At 36.0% G+C, this 18,986-nt stretch overlaps 2 protein-coding genes across 2 annotated transcripts; both read right to left on the reverse strand.

Annotated features, from left to right (window-relative positions):
- Positions 1 to 302: 302 nt before the first annotated feature.
- On the reverse strand, positions 303 to 9,577 carry nemp1 (nuclear envelope integral membrane protein 1). Its single transcript, XM_051662004.1, has 9 exons — positions 9,344 to 9,577; positions 8,728 to 8,849; positions 8,404 to 8,623; positions 8,045 to 8,117; positions 5,109 to 5,202; positions 4,886 to 5,000; positions 4,169 to 4,394; positions 2,065 to 2,232; positions 303 to 1,721 (listed from the first exon to the last, which is right to left on the reverse strand). The coding sequence occupies exons 1-9, from the start codon at positions 9,450 to 9,452 to the stop codon at positions 1,505 to 1,507; spliced, it is 1,344 nt and encodes a 447-aa protein (XP_051517964.1). The 5' UTR covers positions 9,453 to 9,577; the 3' UTR covers positions 303 to 1,504.
- Positions 9,578 to 10,968: 1,391 nt separating this feature from the next.
- si:dkey-126g1.9 (uncharacterized protein C1orf115) lies at positions 10,969 to 17,047 on the reverse strand. The gene is made up of 2 exons (XM_051662781.1): positions 16,718 to 17,047; positions 10,969 to 12,359 (listed from the first exon to the last, which is right to left on the reverse strand). Exons 1-2 carry the CDS (start codon positions 16,988 to 16,990, stop codon positions 12,222 to 12,224), a joined length of 411 nt encoding a protein of 136 aa, XP_051518741.1. The 5' UTR covers positions 16,991 to 17,047; the 3' UTR covers positions 10,969 to 12,221.
- Positions 17,048 to 18,986: the final 1,939 nt, after the last annotated feature.

Consider the following 18,986-nt stretch of genomic DNA (forward strand, 5'->3'; position numbering starts at 1 on the left):
ATTGTAAAGTGTTACCGATTTCTCTGTATAATAAGCTACTTTTACTTACAATGTCAAACGTGCAAATCTTTTTGCCTTGAATTTTACTCGTTATATATTTAAATAAGTTCTGACTGTTACATTAAAGTCATCTCGTAATGTTTCTGGTCAACTAATTTAAATAATCGTTTGTTTCTAACCACATGTTAACATAGTTTTAGAAACAATAACACTATAATAATAATTACATATTAAGTAAATGTTTATAACAGTGGATTTCAGTTGAAAAAGTATTTAAACCCATTTAAAGAAAAAAAGTATATTTGAACTAATGACTTTTTGGTCCATTCTTTTTTGCACGTCATTTAGAATGTTTACTTTGACGTGTCCAGTGAAGATAAACAATCTCAAGCCGTTGCTTTAATTGTTTTCAGAAAAATTCAAGGAAGGCAATAATTTTGACCATGACTGTAGATCTGTCACAATGCTCACTCTTGTCACTTTGTCTTAAATATTTACAAAGATGCACAACAAAGAATTCCATTTACTCCATGCAAACTAAATACAAATTGTCATGTAAGGCCTGAATGGTTTTATGCTGCCACCAAGTGGCTACAATAAAGATGTGTGTAATTTATATACACGGTGGCGGATTTGACCATCTTCAGCTTGCAAAAATGAGAAATAATAATTTAGGTAAAACAATTACACACAAATCAATTCTGCTTTTATTGCTCATTCAAACATAAATCAAATAATCAGTTGAACCATGTAACTGGGCCATAGTATAAACATAAAAACAAAACATAAAATATAAACCATGTAACAAGGCAGACCATCCAAAGTGACAGCTTTCAGTCTTCCTCCTCACACAGGAGGTCAAAAAAGTCTGAAGATTCATCTTAAAGGGTTATTTCAGGCAAAAATGAAAATTCTGTCATCATTTACTCACCATCATGTTGTTCCAAACCCATTTGACTTATGTTCATTTGTAGAACAAATAAAGAGATGTTAGGTATATTGTTAGCCCCAGTCACCATTTACCTTCTTTGAATCTTTTTTCCTTACAGTGAAAGTAAATGGTGACTGAGCCCAAAATCTCCTTTTGTGTTCCACGGAAGTCAGTAACACTGGTATGGAACAACATGAGGGTGAGTAAATGATGAGAGAATGATTATTTTTGATTAAAATATTCCTTTAAGTTTTAAGATTTAAGAAAAATAAAAATCAGTTTTTCTCTCTCTTTTTTTTTTTCTGGTCAAGAAAGAGGAAATTAAACAACTGTTGGCCATTCTCTTGAGAAAATAAAATGCTACGGGCATCCTCTGAACAGTTTTTTTATCCATGAATCATCCGTTACAAATGGAAGTGGATCAAAGACAGAAGTGTTTGGCTTTTCACACCAACTCGAGTGTCTGCGCTGTGCAGCCATGTGTGAAAGCCTCCAACAGTTACCTACCGAATAACAGTAAATGTTTCAGGCTCCATCCGCTTAAATACTTCATTCAAACCTTTTCCAACGCCATCATTTCATCACTCGTGTATTGTTCCATCGTGGAGAATCGACCTTGGTCTTCACATCGTCGTCTGTTTCCCATCCGTCTTCCTCCTCCGGCTGATCTTCTTCATCAGTGGAAAACAGCTCGTCCTCGAAGAATGATCCGCCCAGACCGTACTCCTGGGTGTGAACGGAGACCTCATTGGACAGCAGATGAGGAGAGCCCTCAATGAAGTCAGCAAACCTGAGCCGATGACAGATGTGTGTGAGTGAGAGCACTGTTATTCACAATGATTCTATTTACTTCTTAACACACTGAGAATGTTTCATCAGTGGGTAATTCCAAAAAAAGAAGAAAAGTTTGTCTTCGTAAAATTTCATCAAATGAAATGGGTTGCAAAAGACGTTTCATTTTGAAGCCATTAGGCCATACAAACAGTTCTATTATTCAATACTCACTGTAATAAGCAAGCAACCCAAAATGCATAATTTGATAAAGGCACCTTTAAAATGTATTTAAAGTTTCACTTTATGAAGGAACTGTATTATATAAACTGTATTTATTTCTAGAATATTCTCTCTCATACCTTTTAGGAGACTGGAGTCTAGAGACAGTCTTCCACGTGTTTAACTCTGGACTGCCGCAGTAGTTTCTCAGTTCTTCTAGAGCTTTCTGAGTCTCTAATTCCCCTTGTCTCTGATACTCCTCTTCAGTCAGCAATCGTCGTGGTTCTAGTTTCTTTGGCTTCAGTTTCCTTTAAAACATTCATTCAGCAAAAAGAAAAAGACTATACTTTATAACTAATATATGAACCACTAGGGATGAGAATTATCATATCGCAAAGGCACCTTACAATATGATATTGTACACCACACACATTACGGTTTGATACATCTTAATTCTTCAGAATATTAAATAGGTTATCAAAGCATGATCCTCAAAGTGTGTTTATATGCACTATTTCACACCAATTACACTTAATATAAACACTTTCAACAGTTTTTATTTTCCAAGAAAACCGCTTTCACCGGCATCCTGTCAGTATCTTCACAGAGTTCAAGTTTTGATGTGAAGATCTTCACAGTAAAGACTGTGTTCTTCTGTTGTTTTGTCCCTCACACTTTAATAACTGTTTTTTGATAGTTATCAGTGTTGATGTACATGCAAACTAGAGGTTGACCGATTTAGAGGTCTAAGATTTTGCAGATACTTTTAACTATGGTGGTGGAAAAGGCCAATAACTGATTAATTGGCCAATAGTTTTTAAAATCAATTTATAGCATGTTACAAATATTTTCTTACAATTTCCATACTATGACGATTACAGACAATAAGGCAACAAGAGTAAAACGAATAAAATCCTAGATCCAATTTATTGTTCAACCAAGCCTGAAACACACCGGGGTCTCTTATTTTGTAGACTTAGCTCCGTTACATATATATATATATATATATATACACACACACACACAAGATGAAGGGTTTTCTTTTGTATATACAGTACTATGCAAAAGTTTTTGACACTTGTGAAAAATGTTGCATATCATAATTTATCAATTAACATCATACAAAGTCCAGTAAACCTAAAGCTAAATCAATATTCGGTGTGACCACCTTTGCCTTTAAAACAGCCCCAATTCTTCTAGGTACACCTGGACACAGTTTTTCTTGGTTGTTGGCAGATAGGATGTTCCAAGCTTCTTGGAGAATTCACCACAGTTCTTCTATCTGTTTATGCTGTCTCGATTGCTTCTGTCTCTTTATGTAATCTCAGACTGACACGATGTTCGGGGGGCTCTGTGGGGGCAATGACATCTGTTGCAGGGCTCCCTGTTCTTCTTTTCTAATATTTTCTATTTGCAAAAGTAATGTTTGAGAGTCTAAAATTTATTTTTCCTATTGACACACTAAAACTGAAGATATAAATAACCATCTTAAGACAAATGTTTTTGTGAAACATCTTATGTGCCTAAGACTTTTGCACAGTACTGTATATTTCACCAGATGAGGTTTAATGAGAAATAAGGTTTATTATTATTCACAAGATATGAATTTGGAGACTTGATATAAGTGCTGAAGGGGCACATTTCCATATAATTGCAATTTCTTTCAAATGCCCTCGCTTCAATTTAGAACACTTGATTATCTAATCAAAATAACAAAACATGCATTGAAGTGATTATAAAAATATGGATGAATATTGTCGAGGAAAGATTCAGATGCAGCAAATCCCCACGCGATTGTTTTTATTTCACCTCTACGGGCCGCTGTTATATTGTAGAATCCTCTAGCACCAGGCACAGAGGAACACAGAGGAATAATAAAAATATATATCGGCAACTATCAGCATAGATTTGTGCTGATAAAAATAGTTCCAAAGCCAATAAATCGTTCTACCTCTAATATAAACACACTTGATGCAAAGACAAATAAATATGATGCATAATCTCATTGTTTTTAGTATTAGTCATTGGTCATCGTCATCAGATAAAAAAATAAAAATAGATTAAGTAAAATGCCAAAATGAAAACAATAAAAATAGAATTTAGGTTCTACACAAAATCATTGTATTGGCATGCTCAACATTGCACAACTTGGCTCAATGAAAAAAATGAACTACAACGCAAAAAATGACAGGGAAGAAGTGTCTTTCTAAAGTGCTTCCCCTGAGGAGAGAATTAGATACTCACTGATACAACTGGAGAGCCATGGAAAAAGGGTACTCCATGTTCTTGGAGCAGAGTGCTGCCACTATGATAGCAAAAGCCACTTGCTGGACCTGAATACCAGCGTACACCAGCAGAAGGCCGAATATCTGTAGCGTCCAGGACAGTATGTTGATACTTCGTTCCTCCACAAGGGGGCCATAACGGTAACACACTGCAAAACTGATGAACCCGACAACAAGGACATAGCCTAAACATATAAATATAAAGAACAATCAGCAATAGAAAAAACAATCAGAAAACATTTGATACTTTGCAAAGGCTACTATAAAAAAAATGGCAAAACATGACATTTTATTGAGCAGTTTTTTATTCTAAGAAAAAAAAAAACATAATCATTAATGAAATTGTAATAATGTTCCCTGGCCTTGAAGTAACTTTTCTCGACTGCTGACATAACCATGGCCACACAGGCAGGGAAAAATAATATTAACCAGTAAATTCTTAGCCCACTTTTCATGGTCCAAACAGCAGGTCCCCCCCTTTCACACAGTATTGCATTGCATTATGGAAGTTAACTTTGTTGCAAATGCAGTTTCATGGTGTCTTTAAGAACATACCCCCCCCAAAAAAGGATAAAAAAAGAAAGAAAAGAACCATCTACACATTTCCCAAGATTAAATTTGACACAGAATTACATAGTCTAGAATAAGCCCCAATATTTTGAAGGTGGTATCTTACCGATGACCAGATGCCAGTGTTCTTTCAGAATTAGCTGCAGGTTCCGAAATACCAGCTGGATGATGTAGAGCGAAAAAGACCAGCCTCCCATCACCAGCACATAGAAAGGGCTTTTCTACAGGCCAAAGAAACACACATATTGAAAGGTAAAAGGAAATTAGGGCATTTAATAAGATTCAACAGATAATTGCTACACAAACCAAGAAATGTGCACAATTCATACCTTGGGTAAAAAACGGCTAATCACAAAGATGAGGATGAGGAGGGAGGCGATCATGCCAGTGCTCATGCCTGCCGAGTAGTAGAATACTTGACTCCTACAAGACAAGATGATGCAGGTGAGACTACAGAGAGTTTTACACATTATCTCTAACAACTAAAACCTAAGCTGTGTCATCTACAGTAGGAAAAGACCAATTGGGTTGAAGTCAGTAAACTGTTGTATTTAGGTTGGGGTGAAACTAATAGATTTGGTTTGAAAATTAGGGTTTTTGTATACCGTTTCATCTATTAGACCACCTGCCAAGAGACAGATTATTCTTAACAATTAGTGAATTAAAAGGATAAACAAGTATCAAAAGTGACAGAATTTATCTGAGCTGCAAATAAACAAAACATATTAAAGGGATAGTTCACCCAAAAATGGAAATTCTCTCATCATTTACTTACCCTCATGCCATCCCAGATGTGTATGACTTTCTTTCTTCTGCTGAACACAAATTAAGATTTTTAGAAGAATATCTCAGCTCTGTAGATCAATACAATGCGAGTGAATGGTGGCCAGAACGTTCAAGCTCCAAAAAAAATAAATCACATAAAGGCAGCATAAAAGTAATCCATATGTCTCCAGTGGTTAAATCTACATCTTCAGAAGTGACATGATAGATGTGGGTGTAAAACAGATCAATATTTTTTACTATAAATCTCTCCTTTAATGTGAAAGTGAAAGTGGAGATTTATAGTAAAAAAGGATTGAAATATAGATCTGTTTCTCACCCACGCTTATCATATCGATTCAGAAGACATGGATTAAACCACTGGAGTCATATGGATTACTTTTATGCTGCCTTTATGTGCTTTTTGGAGCTTGAAAGTTCTGGCCACCATTTACTTGAATTGTATGGACCTACAGAGCTGAAACAATATTTCTCATTAATTACACTTCTCATAATAACATAAAAGATCTCTAACATTGTGTTTTGCGCCGTTGCTTTGGCAAAGCATCTCTCACTCCCAGTCAGTCTCCTCGCTTATGTCGACTGACATATCCGGCTGCTTATCGTGAAAAACAATGTATGACATATGTAAAGTTATATCTAGCTAGCTAATGTTAGCTAACTATCTAACGCAGGGCTCAACATTAACGCTTGTCCGTTTGTCCAGGACAAGTGGATTTTTGAAGGGGCAAGTGAAAGAGAATTTTACTTGCCTGACCGGACAAGCAGACTGATTATATTTGTGATAGGCTAGGCCAGTGTCACTTATTACAGTTCATATTCTTATTCTGCTGTTGAAAATAATCCAGAGTGTGTAATTTTATAATTCGCTAGCAATCTAGTGACAGCTGCGCCCTGTTTGATTGACAGAAGGCGTATGTGTGTGTGCTGAAAATGCTCAAGCTAATGCGCACCTGAACGGACAAATACATTTCAAAATTCCACCAAAATGTCTGTCTTGGTGAAGTATTCATGTAAACACAGAGAGTGATGTCTAAAGTGAATGTAAACAGTGGAGAAAAAGGCGGATTTGTATTAAAATGTCAGACTTGTAAGTATAAATGTAAGCTAATAAACCTGCTGCTGTCTAGTGTGTCATTATAATAATCAAACAATCATAACAAGAAAACGAGAAAACACTCGCTGCTCTTGACTGGGTAACCTTAGTAGCTTTAAAAAGTATTAATGTATAATAATCATACAGTAAAGACCAGTAATAGTTTTGTGTTGCACTTCATTCTGAATGTTTACTTGAATACTTGATAGCCTACTGCTGTTAAAAACTTTTAAAGCTGTTAAAAAAAGCACTGAATTTGATTAATTTGTTGTATTTATGTTTACTAGTCTTGAATAATTACTAAAGAACTTGAAACCGTTCTTCCATAATTAACAAATTAGTTAGTGTTATTACCGTCAAATTGGTTCACTACTGATATTTTGGTATAGTGATAATGTATAGCCTTTATTGTACATGGTATGTCTTTCAGCTATAACGTAATGAAAAAGTAGATCTCATTCCATGGAACTATGAGCATCCCTGCTGAAAATGATGGCGATGGAGGCTTTCCTTTATTTGACTACCATAAGTAACAAAATAATTATCATATGACAATAGCCTCCTCCTCTACCCAGTGCAGTTTACATTTCTGTCACAGAGAATTGAGTTGATTGCATAGGTACATTATTAGGTTGGGCATCGGTCATAATTTTAGGAAACATACAACAGGAACTTTGATATGTTACTTGAGCATGTAATTTAAATATCCTTTCTTCTCTCCGGACATGTAACTTTTTCACTTAGACAAGTGAATGACCAATTTACTTTAAGCACACGACAATGCTTATTGTCAAGCCCTGATCTAACGTTAACGTTATTACCAGCGTCTCTGACAACATAACTATTTTCAGCATCTGAGGAGCAAGTTCAACACAGGAAACCACTTTTGCATCATCTGTTTGATGGCTCAAATGTATGCTCTAGTCGATTTTGTGTTTTGACTATTTGTGAACTGCGTTAAACTCCGTCTTGTTTATTCTTTGTGGGTGTGACTTTTTTGCCGTGTCATCACCATTCATATCTGTACAACCATGTGTTTATGATTAAATTACTTCTAGAGCACAAAATTGTTTACCAAAGCACAAAGTTCTTCATAGATCAAGCCTCTTAATTTTGCTCTCAAAGTGCACCAGATTGATGCAAAATTATTGCGGGGGAGCATGCCCCCGGACCCCCCTAGAGGGTCTGAGGTCCACTCACCACACTCTCACAAACTCCTGTGGAAAAAACTGGCTAAAATATTCTTCTAAAAATCTTAAGTTGTGTTCAGCAGAAGAAAGAAAGTCATACACATCTGGGATGGCATGAGGGTGAGTAAATGATGAGATAATTTTCATTTTTGGGTGAACTATCCCTATAACTTAATGTTTTATTAATTTCACTTACCTACTGAGCGTGTCTGCATAGAAGAACAGAAGCACTCCAGCCACAAACACCACAATTAGATAGATATCAAAATCTACAGGAGATAAAATAATGTAATCTTTAAATCATTAACAAAATCCTGAGCATAAAGGTTGTATAAAGTAGTGTTATCGGAAGGAACGTTTGTAATGAGTTTTCCATCCACAAGGATTTTTATTTTTTAACAAATGAACATAGATAATTTTTAGAACTGGAAAAAGGTCAAGAATTGTACTTTGGAAATGTGTAATACACTGTGTATTACAATTATAAATTAATTATAATCATGAAAATGTTATCGATGCATATAACACCCAAATGACAAATCTCTTTTAACTCACGTCGACTGGGCTGCACTGTATAGAGCGTCCGGGAGTCTGAGGGGTCCACTCGGAAACAGGTTTTGTTGCTAAAGAGACTGATGCTCACGGTGGTCTCGTTAGTCTGTTCTCGAATGAAGTACTGCACAAGCTTCCAGATGCTGAAATGCTCAAGCTCCCGCAGATCCTGCTCATCATTTACTACCGTCACTTTCAATTTTGTGGTGCTCCATACTCTCACCTGTCAATTAAACAAAGGGGAGGGGCTCTTGCCATTAATCCACACTGTTAACATTACTGATCCCACACTGACACAGTCATAAATCAAAACTGAATATCGTTTACCTGTATTCTAGTCCATGTTTCCCCCCATCCAGGTGTGATACTATTATTATAGCAAAAATGCTGGGCACTGTGTGTTTTGAGCTCTTGTCCATCTTTAATTTCTATGATGGGGCGGGTGGCACCTAATCAAAAATGAAAATGAATGATTTGGTGTAATAAGAGAGAATGAAGGTGGGCGTGGCTCCATTAAGTCAATAGTGCTCAGCATTATTTTCGAGCTGGACAGTATTTTCAAATGACTGACACAATTCATTTTCTGAATCATCATTATCTTCAAAAGCCACATGAAAATATCCACACAAAACACTGGTACATTTATTTGAATCCTCGGAGTTTTAAAAAGGCACATGTTTTATCAATTAATAATAGTGTAGGTTTTCCTCAAATTTTGATGTGAAGTGTCATTTACAACAAATACGGATTAAACATTAATAGGATAAACACTGACTTTAGACTTTAGAAAACGTTTAATTGTAAAACATTGTCTGTTTTCACACTCAATTACATGAACAATACACTAAGTACGCTAACAACACTTAGCTTTCTTAACTTTTCTAAGCAATTAGCAAGATATTTAAATAAAAACAATAACTGAATCTGAATAACATTCACTTACCTGACATCTGCACAAAAAACAGAAGGAAAAGCAACGCAGTAGTTAAGATAACAAATACTCTGACAGTTTCGGTTTTGAACCCACTTTCGGATTTCATGAATCCCGCCATGATGTCTCCTCGCGTTTCTTCGGTGGTCGCAGTGACGTTACTGACGAGACTCGAGACGTGAACAGCGTCATCTGCTGCAGTGGAGTGAACAGGAGCACGTGCGTCGCATGGAAAGATACTGTATATTGTTATATTTTTCTCAGCTGATAACCATATCAGCTGTATTTCATATTCATATAAATATTTTTGGTTTGAAACATCTAATAATAATGTGAAGTCTCTTAAACTCATTAACAATGGCAAGAATTACGCATTTCTAAAACACTGACATTAAAAAAAAAAAATTTCTTCAAAAGCTAGTAATTTAAACAAAACCTACTAATTGCAGTAATGAAAAAAACAGCCATAATAATTTTCAGATCTTTAAAATATTTTATTAGATTGTAGCATATAACAATATGCGTGTAAACATGATTTTAGTGTGATAAAATCACTTGCTAACCTTTTCTGTGTAAAGTTATACCCAACTTTACAGCTTCTTGATGACTATGTAATGTCAACAAACCCTAAACCCTAAAACAGCTGTAAAAATTATGATTCAAAGAACTTTACAGCTCAAACAATACATGAGTTTTAACAGAAGAATTAATGTAAGTGCTTTTATAAAATTATAAGCTCCACATTTCTGCCTTTAAACCCTACAAAAATTGGCCTCAGTCACTTCCATTGTAAGTGCCTCACTGGAACCTCGATTTTTTTTTTCTCCCCAATTTGGAATGCCCAATTCCCAATGCGCTCTATGTCCTCGTGGTGGCGTAGTGACTTGCCTCAATCCGGGTGGCGGAGGACGAATCTCAGTTGCCTCCGCGTCTGAGACCTTCAGTCTGCACATCTTATCATGTGGCTTGTTGAGCGCGTTACCGCGACGACATAGCGCATGTGGAGGCGTCACGCTATTCTCCGCAGCATCCATGCACTACTCACCACACACCCCACTGAGAACGAGAACCACATCACAGCGACCACGAGGAGGTTATGATTCTACCCTCCCTAGCAACCAGGCCAATTTGGTTGCTTAGGAGACCTGGCTGGAGTCACTCAGCACGCCCTGGATTCAAACTCGTGACTCCAGGGGTGGTAGTCAGTGTCAATACTCGCTGAGCTACCCAGGCCCCCGATTTTTGCATTTTTTAAAGAAAAGGAAGGACGAGTCAGTTATTTTTGTGGTAATCAATATTATGCCACAAATGCTGTCGATTGAGCGTAACTTGTATTGAAGCCAGAATATTCCTTTAAAGGAATAGTTCACCCAGAAAAGAATATTCTGTCTTCATTTCTCACCCTCATGTTGTTCCAAATTCGTATCTTTTTAAGATGCTTGGTTGAAAGTTAGGGGCTGACAGCCTCAGTCACCATTCACTGTTATTGTATAGAAAAAAGATGCAGTGGAAGTGGATGGTGACTGAGGCTCTCACTCTCCTTTTTTGTTCCACAGCAGAAAAAAGTCATAACACAAGGGTGAGAAATGTCGGGGAATTTTCCAATAAAGAGAAATAACACAATGAAAGTCTTTGGATTCTTTTCACCATCAGAAGAAAGTTTATTCGGCTGGGGAAGAGGTATCTCATTCAAAAGAAGCCTCACAACAATCATCTCATTACAAATGAGTTTTATACCATCTCAAACAAACAAGATCTTACCACATTCAACTAAAACTCTGATTGCTTACTTGCATAAAAATATTATGTCACTGTCAGGTTGACACAAAAGTTAACCCATTCTCTGGCCTAGGCCATCTCACTTGAAAGTGTTTGCCTAAGCTGAGACTATCACTTAAAATTGGAGATGGCTATGTCTGGTACAATTAGTGCGGCATTTCTTAGAAGTCCTACATCTAAGACACAGTAATGCAACAACACAGATAAAAGAAGCTAGAAACTAGAGTGAAGGTTAAATATGAGAATAATACATGTGAAATTAATTTCTACCTTACAGAAAATTATAACAAAATTTTGTGGGTAACTATACCTTTAAGCATTTGTTACAATCATGTCATTAGTACTGCACTAGCCTTATTAAACATGTTTCTCTGCTTTGTTTTACATTGTCTTTTCCTGTTGTGGTTGCCTCTTAAAGTCTCCTGCCCTCATTATAGTTTAAAAACACTTACTCTAACTTTCCTTTCTTAGAACATTCAATTTCGTCTCTGTCACATTCTCTTTTTTGTCCATGAAATGGACTAAACCAATAAAGCCATACTAGATCGATAATATGAAGGGGGAAAAAAAAACAATTCAATGATCAGTTCATTCTTCTAAGAAAAGATGAACATATGAACATATCAACTGAAGAGTCGATATAATTTTCACCTTTGTCTACATCTATGCAGTGAGCTGAAACAAAATATTTAAATCCAAGTATTCACCTGCAGCTGAAGACATTTGATACCGGGAGATTGTCACAGACGTTTTACCCTGTGCATAAAATAATCATAGAATCAATACTAAAATCTGTAGTTCTATAATACAAGAATATTTCATTACTTTCATACAGAAATTCATATTAATTATTTTTTTAATCACTGCAAAATATGCATGGATATGATTCAGTGTAAAAGGATGTACTGTATCTCTCCCTAATTACTGTGGGTCTCTGTGCAGGGTGGAGACCAAAACTTTGACATAGAATCAAAGATCTATGCTAGAATTTATAGGATGAGAAGTTGATTGCCTTTGCAGATGTACAGTCTAGTTTTTAGATTTGCATTTGTGTATAAAGATAACTGGTCCACTTTGAAGATAGCTGACTCTGGAGTATAAATAGCTGGTGTCAGCCCCAAGCTTCTCCTGAGTGGAAATCTGGAACAATTGTGGCAGCAGCGGAAAGAGGGGTGGAGTATCCCACAGTGAAGTTCTGCAGTCCCAGCATCAGACATTTCCAACTGTAGCGAAGAGCTTTTCCTACATTCTGTGAAACAAAAAGCATGTTGAAAAAATAATTGATACACTGATACAGGGGCGCTGTATCATGGCTGACCCTGCACTCTGACGTCAGCTTAGCTGGGATATGTGAAAAAAAAAATAATTTCACTGTATATGTGCAAATGTATATGTGTGATAAATAAATATAATTATATAATTATAAATTACATTATAATTATACACATATTACACAGTGAATACAATGTAAAAAAATCTCCCGTTGTTTTTACAAAAAAAAAACAACAAAAAAAAACATGGCAGCTGTGGTTTGCCAGAATAATTATGTAAAAAAATACAGTAAAAATGTAAACAACTTTACAGAACAAACTGTACATTTTACAGTTAAAACTGTTGTTTTACAGTATATATTACGATGCAGTACCATAGTTTATATTATTAAATGATAAACTTAATATATTAGCCTTCTGAAATTGTAAAAATCTGTTTTTCACTTTATAATGTATTGTAAATCCCTGTAGTAATTACAGAAGGGCACATGATCAGGGTTGGGGAGTAACAGAATACATGTAACGGGATTACGTATTTCAAATACAAAATATAAGTAACTGTATTCCACTACAGTTACAATTTAAATCATTGGTAATTAGAATACAGTTACATTCAAAAAGTATTCTGATTACTGAAGAGATTACTTTGCATTTTATTGTCATTTGTTTCATTTAATATTTAGTCCTTTCAGATGGAAAACATTTATACATATAAATGATGCCATCCAAACTGCATTTGAACAGCAGTGAAACACTTTCTTATGATGTGTTGCATTCATACGAGCAGACAGAGAAGTAAGTTTGAAGTAAGTTTGGAGCAGAAGAAATAGAAATAAACCTTGTGTAAATTGTTAGCTTTACACTAAGATAAAATACTATTTCTTGCCATTTTACATGCACAAGTTACCAGGCACGATCATATTTTTTTATCAAGAAAATTCACATTGGATCATAATTTCTTTTTTTCTAGTAAGACCTTTGATATTAGGGCAAAAATCTTATTCTTGATATTAATTTTTGTATTGTTTTCCCGTAAAAATATCTAAAAATCCTTAAAACAAGATCAATTAGATTCAGTCTTGTTTTAAAAACAACACTGCATAAGATATTTAGGTTTTTCAGAGAATGTATTTTTAACGTGTATTTTGTCTTACTGTACTGGCAGAGTTTTTATAGTCAAAATAAGTGAAAAAATCTACCAGTGCTGAAGAAGTAATCCAAAGTATTTAGAATACATTACTGACCTTGAGTAATCTAATGAAATACGTTACAAATGACATTTTACAGCATGTATTCTGTAATCTGTAGTGGAATATATTTCAAAAGTAACCCTCCCAACCCTGCATATGATGATATGAATTTCAACAATAGTGGCCCTTCCAAGAGCAATGACCAATAAACATGGAGAGACAGTGCTCAGTGTCACTCACACAAACACTAAACACAATCAGGGTAACACATGTGAAATTAAAATAATGCAGTAGTAAATATTAGCTAAACTACATCAAATATAACACAGAACACCCCAAAGTACATAACTGATATTAAAAATAAGAACATAACTATTCTCATAAAATATAATGAAATGTAATGGGTCATGCAGGGAATTCTGGGAACGCCCGATCACTGTTTTTTACTGTAATTTTAACAATAATATACCATAAAAAATACATGTATTCTCTTTTTAGACATAATATAAATTTCAACCATTAATTATACAGGAAAATCATACTTTTTACATCTAAAAATTTTTATTTTGACAACATTTTACTGTAAAACTACATGTATTGTCTTTTTAAATATATTTAAAAAATGTAACGTATATTTTACGGTAACTACTCGGTATAATCGGTATTAACCAATTTAAGTTTTTTTTACTGTAGCATTTTTACAGATTTTTACCGTTAAAATTATGATTTTTTTTTTTTACAGTGTACATGTAACAGGGTAAAAGGGAAAGGAGAAGGCGAGAACCGGCTTGACAATATAAATAATGTTTAATGTTAAATTAAACATAAAGACAAAACATAAACACAAACGCATACAGGGCAGCTGCCTGTAGCTCTCTCTCTCCCAAACTGCCACCTACGGCCCCTTTATCCCTCTTGTGGGCTTGATTAGCCTGATTAGGGGCCGGTCATGCATCATCATGGCCCAGCCCCACCCTCCTCCTTGCCACACTCCTCCCTCCTTTGCTTCAGGCCGGGGAGCCCCTGGCACAGTGACAACATGGAGCGACAGCAGGAGAGAGAGAGGAGAGAGAAAAAAATAACTTACTCGCCGGTTCTCTTATACGCCATAGCCTGGTCCTCGGTCACTCCTCCACCCTCTAGTGGATGACAGCCACTCCTCCCCGGATAGATCGGAGGCAGTCCTCCGGCCCCTGGCGGACGGAACACCCTGCCGCGTTTTGGTGGATGGTAGGGGTCTCCTCCACCCTGGCAGCGGTTCTCCTGCTCCAGGCGGTCGGCAGGGAGCCCCTCCACGCTCGCAGACGGCGGTCTTCTCTTTGACCCCGCTGCATTTTAGCGGCAGGTAGGGGTCTCCTCCACCCCTGGCAGCGGCCCAACCGCTGCAGGCGGTCGGTAAGGAGCCCCTCCTCCCCTCGCGGTCGACGGTCATTCCTCCGCTTTCAGGCGGCTGGGCTCCTCAGTCCCCCGGTGGATGGCTGCTGCTGCTCCTTTGGGGTGGATGGTAGTGGCGAGAACTCTACTACGGCGCATCCCTCCTCCTTCCCGGATTTCGGCACCAATGTAACAGGGTAAAAGGGAAAGGAGGAGGCGAGAACCAGCTTGACAATATAAATAATGTTTAATGATAAATTAAACATAAAGACAAAACATAAACACAAACGCATACAGGGCAGCTGCCTGTAGCTCTCTCTCTCCCGAACTGCCACCTCCGGCCGCCTTTATCCCTCTCGTCAGCTTGATTAGCCTGATTAGGGGCCAGGCGTGCTTCATCATGGCCCGGCCCCGCCCTCCTCCTTGCCACACTCCTCCCTCCTTTGCTTCAGGCCGGGGAGCCACAGTACAAAACAACCAACACATTACTACAATACATACATCACTGGTATAATATTAATCCCAATTCATTACATTCTGTGAAACTATTTCAATAATCAAATTAAATGGAATTAACAGAACTGCATGATAAAATAATTTGTTTTCAGATCTTGTTATGTCAGATCTTATAGAGGACATTTATTTGTCCACTACACTCTGGCCTTCAGTAAGTCTGAACTAATTTAAATAATTTCAACAACTGCTTTATCACCTACACAGTAAAAAAAGAAAAAAGAAAAAAACATGTTGTTTACAGGCATATAATTGTTACAGGGAGTCACTTTTTATTTGTGTACTGTATATCCTCAGAAACAGGATGTACAGCTTCATCTTGTGGGAGGAAATTTCGGCTACATGACAATGGATCACTGCATGAGACCTGAGTGTCCCACTTCCTGTCAAAATAATAACTGTAAATGCCTGAAAGTCTGACTATGTAGCCTCATTGTGATTCAGGTACACTGTTAAAGGTCTCTATGGCCAAAACACAGTGTGGCTTCATATAATGCAATGCCATATAATGATATTTAATGTAATGAAAGAAGAGGAGTGCATTTTCAGTAGACAATCTATTGGTTTTGTTTTTAGGTGATTCTTGATCTTGACTGATTACTTCAATTTTGAGTGCCTGATTGGCTATGCATGATCTAATTGATCATGGTTGATCATTGATCATGTTTTCAAGTGGCTAATTCAAAGTTAGTGCTAATTGTTAGCTTTTCAATAATATGGAATATAAATCGGACTTGTACCAATGTATAATTTCATAGAACAAACCCATAAATACAGCTAGAATGAATGATAATGAGAAAAAGTGTAGGTTTAGGACCAACGTATCTACTGTCTGTCAATAAAGCCACTATATATAAACTTTTAAAGATATACACTGAATCAGTTCTAGCATAGCTGAATCACCAAAAATTAACACACCTGTTCACTAAAACTTTATGGAAATGAGAAAAATAATGGGCCATTTCATGAAAACATTCCACTGATATCCAACATGCAGGTAAGCAAATAATACAGAGTACAATATTGCTAGTCTAAATGTCTAAATAATGTCTAAATGTCGATTGTCTAAATAAAAAGCGATGTCTAAATAAAAAGATCAAATAAATATATAAAATACCTTTTTACTCTTTGAAGGAGATCCCAAATTAATTTGATATGATGCTATTATAATTAACCATGATGCTATCATGGTTACTATTTCTGTATGCACAGGCACAAAATTAGGAAATAACCCAATAAAGAAAAACAATTGAACATACCTTTTTGTACTTCTTATACTTTGCTTTCTTTTTTGCCTTCTTTTCCTCCTTTCGTTTCTGTTGGGTGTTGTCTTCATCCACGAGAGGCTCGTAAGATCTCTCCAGCTGAAAAGTGAAGTGCATATCTCTGGCCCTCTTCTCCTCCGGCTGACCGAGACTGTGCTCCGGAGCACCGATGTCGACCTGCCGCCTGTAGCTGCAACTGACATCCTGATGATTAGCGTTATCAAATAGACAAAGCCGCGGGACACAGAGCAGAGACCTTGGCTTCATGTTTTTTGTGTCCTCTGACTTTCAGACTGCACACGCACATCCCTTTGGAGCCTGGCAGGGGTTTGGCTGGACTCCAGCCCTGTTTGGAGCCCCACATAAAGGTCGCACCAGAGGAGGGTCTGAAGGATTGGAGAAGGCCTATAAAGTTTTCTTGTAGACATTTTATGGTCAATAAATATTCAGTTCTATTAAAATTCTTTACTTTCTCTTTAAGCATTTCTAAAGTTTTCTCTATTTAAACAATTTGCATATTAACCCATATGTGATGTTCAGGTAATTTTTGACCAATTTAATGAAAATGGTTTCCTTCATCTGAGTGGTACAAGGCTTGGTGACTTATCCTACACTTATTTGTACATGCAAAAAAATCTAGACTCAGTTTGATAATTCTAGGTGGTTTAATCAAACAGTGTAAAACAGCATAACACTCATCATGTCTGTGTCAGATTTGTCCAGCCATAGGAAATGAATGGGTGAGACTAAAACACAGAGCAATTATTCTAATTTCTCAAATAAATAAATCAGTCAAAATTCAGAACATAAACACAGAAATAAAGGATTGAGAATATAACACAACCACAATGCAGAACAAACAAACAAACAAACAAAGAAACACACACACACACACACACACACACACACACACACACACACACAGATTGTGAGGACATCTCATAGACTTCCATTGTTTTCCTATCAGGCTAATGATATTTTCTTTCTTGTTTACCATCACACAAACCTGTGCATCACTAAATAATGTAAAGAGGATACAAAAAATGTGAGGATACAAAAAATGCCCCTTTTCACAATTTTACTATATTATTACAATCATGTACAATAGTGTCAATAGTGATAACATTTGGTCCTCACAAGTATAGACACATCTGCACACACATACAGATAAAAAAGTCTGACCAAGAAAGTTTATGCTAGAATGCTGATGCTTGAAATAATTGATAACTGGCAACAAAATGCTTACTCTATGTCTTTTCTTTGTTACAACATGGTCAGGTTTGACTGTAAACATATTGTTGCATCATTGACATTTCAGATCTGACATTTACAATCTGACATTTTAACAAAAGAGGTTTGAAACTTTTTTACAATTCGTCAAATATTTTTCTTTTATAATGTCTAAATATATATCCAGTGTATAACTTGAAAAAATATTTAGAAATGTTATTTGATACAACATTGGGTCAAAGACATCACTTAAGCCATCTACGTGGTTATAACTGTCAATTCATGTAATTGTAAATGTAATTTTTATTCCAGTAGACACCAGCAGAAACCCCCAAATGCATGACATATTTTTATATTTTGTCTTTCAATTAACTGAAGTTAAGGTTTTTATTGAAGTGAAGGCAAGATAAAATAAAAATAGCTTATTTTATATGAAAATTAATGGAGTAATTTAGTAATTACATATTTATAAGGTAAAAAAAAAAATCACAAATGAAAGGCATAACTTTGGTGTTATTACTTTAGTAAAGTTAGTGTTATTACATTTCAATACGGGGTTGGGGGAGGGTTGTACAAATGTCAGTCTCTATTTAATAATAATTAAGGATTAAAATGTGGACACACCCACTCAAACCATATTATTACTATTTTCCACATTATTTTAGAATAATAGTAAAAGTCATCAAAACTGTGAGGTAACACAAATGGAAGAAGCTTTAAATTAGATTGATTTAAATATGCTTAACTTTGCTAAGCATGTCTATAATTACTTCAATTAATGCCAAACTAAAGTAGCTGCTTATTTGCAATTTAACACTTTTGTAAAAAAAAAAAAAATAATAATAAAAAATAAAAAACTGAATTTTAAAAGTTCATACTCCTTATTAAAATCCTCCTCTTAAAAAAATAAGCTGAAATATACATGTGAAGTGCAGATGTTTTTTTTTTAAATCAGTTTAGCAGAATAGCACGCCGACATCTGCCAGTGCACGAGCACCCGCCCTTTTCTGTCCACGTGATCATTGACTGGCAG

Source organism: Myxocyprinus asiaticus, chromosome 29 (assembly GCF_019703515.2).
Source record: "Myxocyprinus asiaticus isolate MX2 ecotype Aquarium Trade chromosome 29, UBuf_Myxa_2, whole genome shotgun sequence".
Taxonomy (NCBI): domain Eukaryota; kingdom Metazoa; phylum Chordata; class Actinopteri; order Cypriniformes; family Catostomidae; genus Myxocyprinus; species Myxocyprinus asiaticus.